The sequence below is a fragment of the Chrysochloris asiatica genome, unplaced genomic scaffold (assembly GCF_000296735.1).
Source record: "Chrysochloris asiatica unplaced genomic scaffold, ChrAsi1.0 scaffold00296, whole genome shotgun sequence".
NCBI classification, from domain to species: Eukaryota; Metazoa; Chordata; class Mammalia; order Afrosoricida; family Chrysochloridae; genus Chrysochloris; species Chrysochloris asiatica.
In genome coordinates this window covers 427087-439709 of record NW_006408814.1, presented here as the reverse complement: position 1 = coordinate 439709, position 12623 = coordinate 427087, and the positions used below count along the sequence as shown (strand labels likewise).

Here is a 12623-nt window from a genome sequence, read left to right as displayed (position 1 = left end):
ATGTGAAAGTTGAAGAAGGAATAAGGAAGACCATAAAAGAATTGATGCGTTTGAGTTATGGTGTTGGAGGAGACTATTAAAAGTGCCATGGTCTATCAAAAGAACAAACAAATCTGTGTTAGAAGAAGTACAACCTGAATGCTCCTTAGAAGCCAGGATGGCCAGACTTTGTCTCTCATACTTCAGACATATTATCAGGAGGAATCAGTATCTGGAGAAGGACACCATACTTATTAAAAGTGGAGGGTCAGAGATGGATTGGCAAGGTGGCAGCAGTAATCGGCTCAAGCGTAGCAACAATTGTGAGGTTGGCCCAGGACTGGGCAGTGTTTCATTCTGTTGTGCATAGGGTTGCTATGAGTTGGGACCAACTCGATGGCATCTAACAACAACAACAACAACAATCAATCAATCAATCGTAAATTTACAGTAAACATCACCAAGATTCTTGCAACCATTCAATTTATAATAAACAGGAGAGATGCTCAAAGTCTCTTTCCTATAAGGTACTACTTCCCCATTTATGCCTTTGGCAGAATAGAGTCTGATGTCTGGACTATGATTCATTGTTGTCACTCACAACTTCAAGAGCCCTCTGTTTCTGCAGAACTTACACTGCTGATATCTCGCTGTGTTCCAGACAAATCTCAACACAAGACGCTGTGAAAGGCTCACTGGCCCTACTCTCACTCCAAAAGGAAGTTCTGTCTCAATGTGGTCCTGGGCTTATGCTGTGACTCCATATTTGCCTTCTGCCTGAGCAGAAGCTCCATGAGGAAAGGGTTTTTATCTGCTTCAGCCTGATGCTATACCTGTGATGCCTTAGCACAGAGCCTGGAATGTGGTAAACACCCAGAAACAATTTGCTGAACCTATGAATGAACCCTCTCAGGAAAGGAGCGAGACAATCGAACGCTGAGAAGCACTCAGAAATGGTAACTCACGCTAGTACGGTCTCTTCCTTGCTGAGACGAGCAGTCAGGGCACCGAGTGCATCTTGGGATGCCAAGGGGAGACCAAAGCTACTCAGGGCCGCAACCGCATGGTAGATCTGGGTAACCGAGGAGTCTTCACTGACAGTTGCCAGGAGGAGATCTTTGGTTTCATTTGAAATAGAGATCTAAATGGATTGTCAGACAAAGAGGTTTAGAACAGGTACTGGCAATTGGTGGCAGGCATGGCAAATATGGCATGCAAAGCAACTGCCAAAGTCACACCAGTCTACACAGGACCATTCCCCATTCCTTATTTCCTAACACCAGAACAAACCCCAGCATGACACTTCTGAAAGATGCTGACAATACATTTGTTTATTTATAAGGTCCTCCATGTTCAATAAAATGGGTTTCTAGAAATCTGACATAGTGCATTCTCCCTTTACTTTGAACATTTTTCAATGGTCAAAGGAGAGGGGAAGAAAAATCAAGGCTTTCCAGAAGAGAGGCAACAAGTATCGGGAAAGAAATTATTTACATCCAAATAAGTGAAAAGTCAGTGGGAAAATACATTAGCCTTCCTTAAGAGGGAGAGAAAAACCCACGAGATCAGAATTCCCACCTACAATTAGAACATGCGTTCTTATTGAGCTTTCGTAGTTTAAATAAAAAGAAAACCACCTGACACAAATCCCCTCTTTCAAAACGGATTTACCATTTAAAGTTAACTCAAATATAGGAGCCTGTACTCACCTCACAGCCTGAGAGGGCCTGGCTGGACTGGGCGGCGTAGAAAAGGGAATCCACATTGCTGGGATCAAGGTTGGATTTAATGAAGGTGCATGCTTTCTAAACAGGGGGGAAAGTCAATGTTAAGTAGTGATATACACAGGAACTGGGATAAGAAAAGCACTTTAACTAGTAAAACTGAAAGCCAGTATAAATGGTTTGAAGTCTGAGTTACTTAAGATTTCACTTTATTAAGCAGTTATTTTCCACAAAGCACCGTACTTCCAAAACCTGCTGGCTATACACAAGGAACAAACATGAAAACATTCTATTCCTTCTGAACACTAGACAGGAAAAAAGAAAACCATTTTTGCTGACCATCTGCCATAGCCAAGACTTGTGCTGGGTGTTGACAAGGCTCTTCCTTGTCATGAACACAAGGACAGGTGGTAGAAATGATCACTCTCACTTAAAAGAGAAAAACTGAGGCTTGGAGTTGGTAAGTAACCCAATGAAGGTGAGAAAGCTAATATAGGAGATCTCTCTCCTTGGATTCAACTGCACTACACTTAGATGCAAAGTCAAGATCAACACACTAAAATGAGCCTAAGACCACTTCTTTTCCCAGACTTGTTGGCTCATGTAGGTTATCACCATGCACCTGACTATCTGAAGCCAAAAACCTGGGAATCACTCAGGACTTTCCCCTCCAAGCTCCAGTTTTCTTTTGCTTTCTCAAATTCAATCCCCACCCCCTTGCTTTTGTCAATGCCTTAATTCAGGCCTTTACCATGTCTCACCTAGACTGTTACAACTGACCCCAACCAGTCTCGAGACATGCCACCCTCTCGGTATACCACTTCAAGAGTTGTTAGTTGGTTGATAAGTGTCATTGAGTTGATCCCAATGCATAATGACCCTGTATAAGGGTTCCAAGGAGCGGCTGGAGGGTTTGAACTGCCAACCTCACAGTTAGCAGTCCAGAACTTATCCTACATTGCCACACCAGGAATCCAAGAGAGAACACAAACGTAACCAGGCTATTTTGCTATTAAAACTCTTTTATGAATGTACAAAATGTAGTACACACACACAATGGAGCTCTTGTTGTTGTTATGGGCTGATATGTCGACTCTGACTCATAGTGACCCTATCTACACACCACAGAATGAAACACTGCCCAATCCTGCACTGTTCTCACAATTGTTACATTTGAAGTCATTGCTGCTGCTGCTGTGCCAATCCATCTCATTGGGAGTCTTCTTTTTTGCAGACCCTCTACTTTCCCAAGCATGATGCCCTTCTCCAGGGACTGGTCTCTACTGATAACATGTCCAAAATATCAGAGATGAAGTCTTGACATCCTGGCTTCTAAGGAGCACTCTGGCTGTACTTCCAACACAGATTTGCTTTTTCTTCTGATAGTCCATGGCACTTCATATTCTTCTCCAACACCTTAAACTCAAATGAATCCATTCCTTATTCACTGTCTAAGTTTCACAGCATATGAGGCTACAGAAAATACCATGGCATGAGTCAGGTGCACCTTAGTCCTCAAACTGGTATCTCTGCTCTTGGACATTTTAAAGTGGCCTTGTACAGCAACAGATATGCCTAATGCAATACGTCATTTGACTTTTTAAAAATGCTTTATTGTGAATTATGTGATAGTTTACATGGGAGGACATCAGCGTCACATTAATCCCATCATATATTGTTTCCTTGGCATGGTTACAATTCTTTCCATGCATCATTCATCAACCAAAGGATATACCCTGCAAGCCTGCCCCCCAGTCATCCGCATACCACCCCTCTCTCTCTCTCTCTGGGTTCAAAGTCTCCAGCCACTCCATTTCCCCACGTCATCGTCTCTGCCTTCATCCCTGGCATCACTGCTTCTCTGGGTAGGGTTCCGTTCTCCGTTCTTCTCCTTTGATGGCCCCAGGGACTCCACTGGTAAGACTGCAAGGTTAATCACTCCCCTCCCTTTGCCCCAAAACGTCTACCTTTACATGTCCAGCCCTTACAATCAGTCCTGATAACAATTATTCGCCATTGTAGCTCAAGAAACCTATCCACAACTCCTTTCATCAGTCCTGACTAGGCAGAATGGACACTACTCAGGGGAGAGTCTACCTTGCTATATTACCCCTGGATCTAGGTTCCCTCTTGAAAGCTTGTAAGCCAGTCACTTCTTGCCTCTGTAGGCCCAAATATACGATGTATGCTCTTATCACCAGATGCCTTTGTTCCTAGCACAGAGTAGGTATGCAACAACCCCCCCCCCACCCAAATACTATCTGATAGCTATATTGCTAAATATTCTGGTTGAAGTAACAGAATTCAGACATTCAAAATACGTGGTAACAAAAACAGTTCAAAGTGAGTGCTTCTGAATGGGTATAGGGTTCTCATATGGGGTGACAAAAAAGTTCTGAAATAGATGGTAGTGATGGTTGTATAACATGTGTTACTAAGGGCACATTTTCAAATGGTTAAAATGGTAAATATTGTGTTCTGTGTCTTTTACCACAGCGAAGAAAAATGTGAGTGCTTCTGAGGAGTGAGACCGAGTATAGCACAATGTGGGCTACACAATGGATTGTTGCTTTTCATTAATAACCATTCGGCAGCATCTGATGTTATTACTGGTTGTTTTACTATGTGCATGTATTACTTCAACAACAACAAAATATTTAAATTTTTCTGAATAAAGTTTAAATATGAGTCTAAGAAGCAAAGAGCCTTAAACACAAATTTGAAAGAAACCAGAAGGAAAAAGAAAATAAAATATTCACCCTCCATAAATTAGGGATATGTTGTGCTTGAGTATGAGACTGGAAGGCACCTAATAACAAAATGAGAAACAAATCAAATCTATTTAAAGAGTCCTTTCAGTAGAATAGGCACCTAAGCTTAAGGTGTGTGCTTTGTCTCCACCTGGTGTTCTAACAATTGAATGACAGCATCCAATGCACCAAAACAATGTTAATGATCATTAGCTGTTCTGTGGGAGAAAGACAAGGCGTTCTGCTCCCATAAAGATTTACAGCCTCGAAAACCCTGTACAGGGTCACTATGAGTTGGAACTGACTCCACAGCACATAACAACAACAACAGCAACCACTTTTTGAAATCCTGTTGTGATGCTGTAGGATAAGCACTTGAGTGCTATCCACGATGTCGGTAGTTCAAATCCACGAGCTGCTCCTCAGAAACCCTAACACACAGTCACTATGACTCGAAATTGAGTCACTATGACTCAAAAGTGCTTAACAACACAACAACCACTTTTTGAGTACAAGTGGCATCATATAGTTCATAATGTTTATGTTCTACATCTTCCATTGCTGAGTAGAATCTGGGGTCTTGAAAGCTTGCAAGCAGCCATCTAAGATCTAACTATTGATCCGTACTCATCAGGATCAAATGTAAAAGAAGAAAACCAAAGGTTCAAACAAGCTATTCTACAGAACTAAATGAACCATAGCCTCATCAATCCGGAGACCAGAAGATCTAGAAAGTGTCTAGCTATCACCAAGGATGTTCTGATTAGGGCCAGGATAGATAGTTCCTGGTAGAAGAGGAGAAAAAAATGGAACTCAACTCAAATTCTAAAAAGTCCAGACTTACTGGACCAGTTGACACTAGAGGGCTCTCCAAGACTATTACCCTGAGATGCTCCATACATTTTCAACTGAAACTATCCCCTGAGGTCACCTTTTAAATTAATAACAGGTGGCTCATAAAATAAAGAATAAAAAAATTCATCTACATGTGACCAAATTTGGTAACAATTACTCTACAGTAAAGGTGCGAAAGTAAGGGGGTGAAAATCAAATTACTGGACTTGGGACAACCAGAAGAAAATTAAGGAGAATACTGACATATTGTTAAAACGTAATTATTATCACTGACTAATATGTACAGAAATTGTTAAATCGGGACCTAATCTGCTGTGTATTCTCTTTGCTGACAACTCAATATCATTTAAATAAATAAATGCGCCAGGCACTATTCTAAATGTAAAGCATTTACAATGCATTTAGTTTTCAAGCATTTCCTATTTAATCTGCAATCAATCCTACACAATAGGTCCTCTTACTCTCTTTAGTTTATAAGCAAGAAACCTTATCTATAGGCAAGAAAGGTGAAGTACCTTTCCCAAAGTCATTCAGCTCTTAACTGGAGGAGACGGAATTCAAATCCAGACAGCCTGGTTCCAGAGGCTGAACTAACAGCCACTGTCTCTTAAAAGAATGATGATGTTCTATTCTGGAATAAAAGTCACATCATACCTGCTCTAATTCTTTGCACATACAAATCAAGGTAAACAGTACCAGTTCTCTGTGGCTTCAAAGCTCATGGACGTTGATGAAATGGTTTTAATCGTAGCAGTGAGGAAAGAGCTTGAGAAAGGTGTGATGCACTCTCAAGCCCAGTTCTGAGGTTTCAGCCAGTCAATGTCAGTGGCTGCTCCAGGCTCATTTTCTCAGCTATAGGCTATATAATGGAGTCCCGGAGTGGTGCTGTGGGCTAATGCAAAGTCATTTGAACTGCAAGTTTGGTGATTCAAGCTCACCAGCTGCTCCTTGGAAACCCTATACAGGGTCACTATGGGTAGAAATCAACTTGACAGCACTTACCAATAACAACAACAGGCTGAATAATAATAACAATAATAAACCAGTTGTTGTCAATTGTGACTCATGGTGACCCCATTGGCCCTGTCAGAGTAGAACTGTGCTGATTTTTCACAAGTAGACTGCCTTTCTTCTGAGGTACCTCTGTGGAGACGTGAACTTCAAACTTTTCAGTTAGCAGCTGACTATATTAAGCGCTTGTACCTGCCAGGGACTCTGAAGGCTTAATATTGCCTCTTAAACGTCCATCTACAAGGTATTTGTACTGTCAAATTCCATGCCAAAGATCTGGGTTCAATTCTTGGCCAAAACACCTCCTGCCCAGTGATATCTGTCAGTGTAGGCTTGCGCGTGGCTATGATGCTGAATAGGTGTCAGTGGAGCTTCCAGACTACAGCAGAGTAGGAAGAAAGACCATGTGATCTACTTGCCAAAACCAGCTGAAATAAACCCTGTGGATCACAAGAGTCTGACCCACAACCAAATATGGGAGTAGCATAGGATATTTCCCACAGAGTCACCAAGAATCAGGGGGCTGACTCAATGATAACTAACAACAGCAGCAAATGTCCATCTGCTATCTGTTCCCCAAACTAAATATCCCCCTAAACGATGATCAGCGCCTTTTCTACTATTTCATCCCTACAACTCCCTAAACTTAATCAACTACCAAGTTCTGTAGAAAACAGTAAATTGCTCTCTCTCCCTTTCATCTGTCCTCTCCTCTCCCTTACTTCCTCCATGAACAGCTCCCAACTACTTGTTTCCTCTCAGACTATGGTTAATAATTATGCCAGACTCTGATACTGAGATGTTACACAGGTACACTGCGGGAAGCACTTAACTCCCGTTGCTTGGCACGGCCGCAGCACGGAGGGAGAGACATTATGCACAGCAAATGACCCTCAAAAGCTAGTCCCTAGCTTCCCTTCAACTTAACTCTGAATTTACTTGTGAAAATATATAATATGGCAATATTCACAGCCTTTCACTATGAATTTTACAAACCTCAGGAAAAACTGGCTTATCAACAATTGCTTTCAGCTTAGGTGGATTGAATACAAAGAGAACTGTGTAAATTACTCCCTTTCATAGAAAACCTAAGTAACTGCATTTGTGAGACCACAAAAGCAGATAGCAAATTAGAGTCAAGCTGACCTCACCACAATCAGTCACTAGCTAAAATTCACAAACCCCTACATATAGGCACCTGCGTAAACAAGCAGACAATGATGAACTTAAGTGAAGGATAGTTTTGACTTGATCATCTACACTTCTTGCAGCAAGTAGCTAGGTTGGGCTTTATGCCACATAGCTTCCAAGCAATTTCATGAATACTTTAGAAGAATAAATAAGTAGATGTTAATAATACTTTTATTATGAAAATAATAATACATTATGTATGATAGAAAGTTGATAATTAGTAGGAATAATGAGGTAGTGCAAGCATTAATGATTAGTAGAAACTTATGTTACTAAGAAAGTGTAATCAGTAGTCTGATAAGTAGCAATGATTTGTGAAAGGTTTGACTTAATCTTTTAGTGGAAACAAGAAACAGTTTATCACATACTGGGAAAAGAGATGAAAGTCAGTTTGAACATCACAGAAATATTTTTGTCAAAGTTGTCTAATGACCAGGTGCAAGAATGTTGTGATTAACTGTGTATTAATTCAAGAAAAGATCAAGTGTTAATTCATTACGTTCTGTGTAGTTTTAAGTATAAAAATAAAGACTTGCTGAGCTGGGCCAGGAGCAGAAGAGAACAACAAGCCGGACAGCACAACAAACTGACTGAGAAAGCCTTTCATTCATTTCACCGCTAACTCCGCATCTCCTCTCGTGTCCCACGACCCCCAAGGAGAGCTGGTCTCCCCGCAGTACACACTGGCTGCAGCCCTTATACACAACAGGTCCTTGGAAATTAGGCCCACTTTTCCCACGAGTGCTACTAATCACACTTCTCCATGCCCCCCTGCTCCAGCTGCTCTGGACAACCAACCCAGACGTTAACAAGCACTTTCAGGGCTCCAAGTTTTATACAGTGATTCTCTCCATCTGGCAGGCCTTTCATCTCGTGGATTCAATTTCTCCTTCTCAACTATCTCCTATAGTGTTATTAATGAAATGATTTAAAAGTAAAATGTCCTTCAATCACTCTATTTTCTAGCTGCTATCATTTCTGTCTTCCCACACAGCCAAACTTCTCCAGAGAGCTATCCAGACTGATGGTGTGGCGCTGTGGGTTAATGCGCCAGACTGCAAAGCCATTTGAACTGCAAAGTCTTACGGTCAGCAGTTAGAAACTACCAGCTGTTCCGTAGGAGAAAGATGAGGCTTTCTGATCCCGTAAGGATTTACAGCCTCGGAAACCCTGTACGGGTCGCTTTGAGTCGGAACCGACTCCACAGCACTTAACAACATTTATAACAGCACATATCTCACCTTTGTAAAACTTTCCATTGTTACAAATATTCACATATATGTGTGATTATATGACTAGTGCCTATTTTCACTATTCAATTATATATTGCGAGAAAGCAAGGACCCTCATTTCTTGTTCATTATTGCATTCGCAGCACCTAGCACAAGGCCTAAGTAAGTTGTGCAATAATAGGGAGCATACAGGGCAACTCCCACTGTTGAAGTATTCTCCAGACAAGGTGAGTAAACTGCTCCCTCTGCTGGACACTCATGGTACCTAACTGGAGGTCCTTTGTAATGCACAGGGTTTCCAGGAGTACTGGTGTGGCACTGTAAATTAATGCAAAGGACTGCAAAGCTGGTTTGATCTGCAAGGTTGTTGGTTCAAGCTCACTAGCCACTCCTTGGAAACCCTATACAGGGTCTCTATGGGTCAGAACCAACTTGACAGCATTAAACAACAATAACATAGGGTTTCCAAGGAGCAACTGGCGGGTTTGAATCACTGACCTTGCTGTTAAGCAGTCCATTGCTTATCCTACAGTGCCACACCAGGACTCCTAGGTGGTACAAATGTTTACGCTTTCAACTACTAACAAAAAGTTGGTTTGGTAGTTCAAACCCATCTTGAGGCACCTCAGAAGAAAGTTCTGGCAATTAGCTTCCAAAGGGTCACAGATTTAAAATCTTTATAGACTGCAGCTATGCTCTACAACACATACGGTGGGTCACCATGAGTTAAAAGGTACTTCACAACTGGTACTATTTGTTAAGTATCATGGGATTTCCAAGGAAAGGCTGGGGGGTTTGAACCACTGACCTTGCAGTCTATCCTACTGCACCACACCAGGACTCCACTGGTACTACAGTACCTAATTAAAAGCTGTTCATTCTTCATAACACCTAAAATCAATTCTCATTCCAGAACTGCTTTCTAGTCTCATATAATCACTAAGCCCCATTTCTCCTGGCTTTGCTGTAAAAACCTATTGCAACAAAATAACCAAAATCTCTCCAAAGGATCTACCTGTGCACAGAGATTACATAGAGGCTTTCTCTCCACTCAACTGTTAGCAGAATACACACTACCACATGGTAGTGATCACATGAAGACTTCCTCTTAATGGGTTTACTGCACACCTCACAAGAAAATTCAACAGCTCAGAGACATTTATACGGCTACCTTCCTTCCATTAGGAGCTCTGGTAGCGTAGTGGTTACGAATCGGACTGTGAACCGCAAGGTCAGCAGTTCGAAACTACCAGCTGCTACACGGGAGAAAGATGAGGCTTTCTGTTCCCGTAAAGATTTACAGCCTTGGAAACCCTGTACAGGGTCGCTATGGGTCAGAACCGACTCGACGGCACTTAACAACCTTCCTCCCATTACTTATTATGTACATATCATGTATCATCACAATACGTTTCATAAGAGATTAGGAGAATGAAGTATATGGCTGACCCATGGATTTGTACGGTTAGGAGGCATGTTTAGAAAGGTTCCATTCTATTAAACTAAAGTTTACAATGTATTCATTCAACAAATATTTATTGAACACAATGTATGTCAGGTATATGCTAGGGGATGACAGTTTGAAAAGCAAATACTAACTGATGCACATCAATCACTACTATTATATACTATTTTTTTAAATTCCATTCTTTATTATTAATAGTATTAATCAAGGTTATGACTTTTGTTTGGGGTCTAAGTTCTGTAACAATTTTTAAAAAAATGTTTTATTGTGAATTGTGCGATAGTCTACATGGGAGAACATCAGCTTTACATTCATTCCATCATCCATCATTTCATTGGCATAATTACCATCCCATCCATGCATCCTCACCCAACCAAGGGGTGTAACCTGTAAGCCTGCACCTCCCCTCCCCTGCACCACAGTCCTCAGCCCCTTTCCATCTCCTGATCCCGAAACCCCAGCCCCACCATCTCTTGACGTCGTCTTCCCTGCCTCCATCTCAGGCCTCACCGCCTCCCTGGGTAGGATTCCGCTCTTCGCTCTTCTCCATCGATGGTCCCAGGGTCCTCTGCTCCTACACTGAAAAGTTAATCACTCCCCTCCTTGCTACAAAATGTCCACCTTTACATTTCCAATCCTCACAATCAGTCCTGATAACAATTATTCACTATTGTATCACAAGAGACCCATCTGTATTTCGTTTTATCAGCCCTTCCTAGACAGGCTGGATACTATTCACTGGAGACTCTACCTTCCTCCACGCCCTTTGGATCTAGGTTCCCTCTTGAAAGCTTGTAAGCCAGTCACTTCTTGCCTTTGTATCCCTCCCCGATTTTGGGTAGCCAATGTCCAATTTGCCCATCCCTGTATACCCTTTGTGTGAAGGGGATGGGAATAGTTCTTGCAGCAGGGACTTGTTTCCTTTTTTGAGCTACTGCATTCATAGGTGTAAGTCCTGTTTATTGAATTGTATCAGATAACGCTTTTTTTCCCCCCCTCTTCTTTCTTCTTAGGGTTGAGCTCTGTGTATCCAGTCATTGAAGTCCACTCAAATGGGCATCATCTGCAAGTGTGGGTGTTCTTACATCTGTGTGGCCTCTTTTTATCGGCTGGCCCCCCGCTCTCCACTCTAAACCTGTGTGGCTGTGTCATTGACTCTGAGCCCAAGAGTCCCCAGATGTTGCCTAGCTACTGGGTGGCAACCTTCCACCCGGGTTCACAGTAGTTTGCTGAACGATGTAGGGCTTAGCTTGTCCCTTCATTGATGTTCTTCGGGTCACTTCACCTTCTGGGTGACGTGCGTGGTTGTCAGTCAAAGCGTATATTTCCTTTGCATCTTAGTCTTGGAAGAGAATTTGCACTGAGAGGATCCGACCACTTGCCTTGATGTCTCCTGGGCAAGCCACCTGTACTGTTCTTGTGTTAACAGTCGGACTGCCCTTATTGTTCTGTATTTTTCCTGTAGGTCCTTCTTTCAAGATGTATCTTCTGGTTTTCTAGCTGCTCCCAGCTGGTCTGCTTGTCTTTTCAAGTGGAGAAATTTCCCGTCTCTAAAGGTCTGGTTGTGGTTCAGGCTTCCAACTACACTCCCATGTAATGCAGAGGCTCCTCAGTAAACCTCCTTCACTGGACACATTGTAGCCCCATTTTAAGTATTCTAATCAGTTACAGGCTGAAGATGGGCTTACAAGCTTTCCATGTTGATATTTCTGGTTATTCCTTTCTCTCCCCCTCCAGTGTCTGTTTTATAATGTATTGCAAGGAAAACCATGATTCAAAATGCAGCCAAGTATCTTAACATTATCCCCCCAGTTTCCCATTCCATTCATGTCTCAGTATCTGTGTTCCAGAGCTGTTGTTCCAAAGCTGTCCCTACATCATTTTTTACCTCTGTCCCATTTAGCTCATTTATACCTGTCTATTTGTTATCCCATCTGCTTTGTTCTTTGATTCCCCTCCCCCTAATTGTATGTTGCCCCCCTACCCAATACCCAAATTATCTTGTGTCTATTCCCTGCCCTGTGCTCCACCTTCCCCTCCCACCCCTATCCCTACCCCTACATCCTAACAACCCCCTAAGAGTCCACTTTAGTGGATTAGTATGGGTTATTTTTCCTAGTCTTTTACATTAGTGGACCTATGCAGTATTTTACTTTTTGTGACTGACTAATTTCACTCAACATAATACCCTTAAGGTTCCTCCATGTATGGAAGTGACATGCAGCTTCCTTGTTATTTTTCAAGATAGCATAATACTCCATTGTATGTGTGTACCACAGCTTGTTTATCCATTCTTCAGTTGATGGGCACTTTGGCTGACTCCATCTTTTTGCTATTGTAAATAGTGCTGCTATGAACATTGGTGTGCATATATCTTCCCGTGTTGTGGCTCGTTTGTCTTGTGGGTAAATACCAA

General features: G+C 42.0%; 1 protein-coding gene across 2 annotated transcripts in view; it reads right to left on the bottom strand.

Annotated features, from left to right (window-relative positions):
• Positions 1–12623, bottom strand: part of RPN2 (ribophorin II) — an 81959-nt gene that overhangs the window by 39745 nt on the left and 29591 nt on the right. The window contains exons 3-4 of one of the 2 annotated variants that reach the window (XM_006874719.1): positions 1689–1784; positions 945–1120 (exon numbers count right to left, since the gene is read on the bottom strand). In XM_006874719.1, the coding sequence (XP_006874781.1) occupies positions 945–1120; positions 1689–1784 (272 nt within the window). The remainder of the gene's footprint in view (positions 1–944; positions 1121–1688; positions 1785–12623) is intronic. The other variant, XM_006874720.1, reaches the window with a different exon arrangement.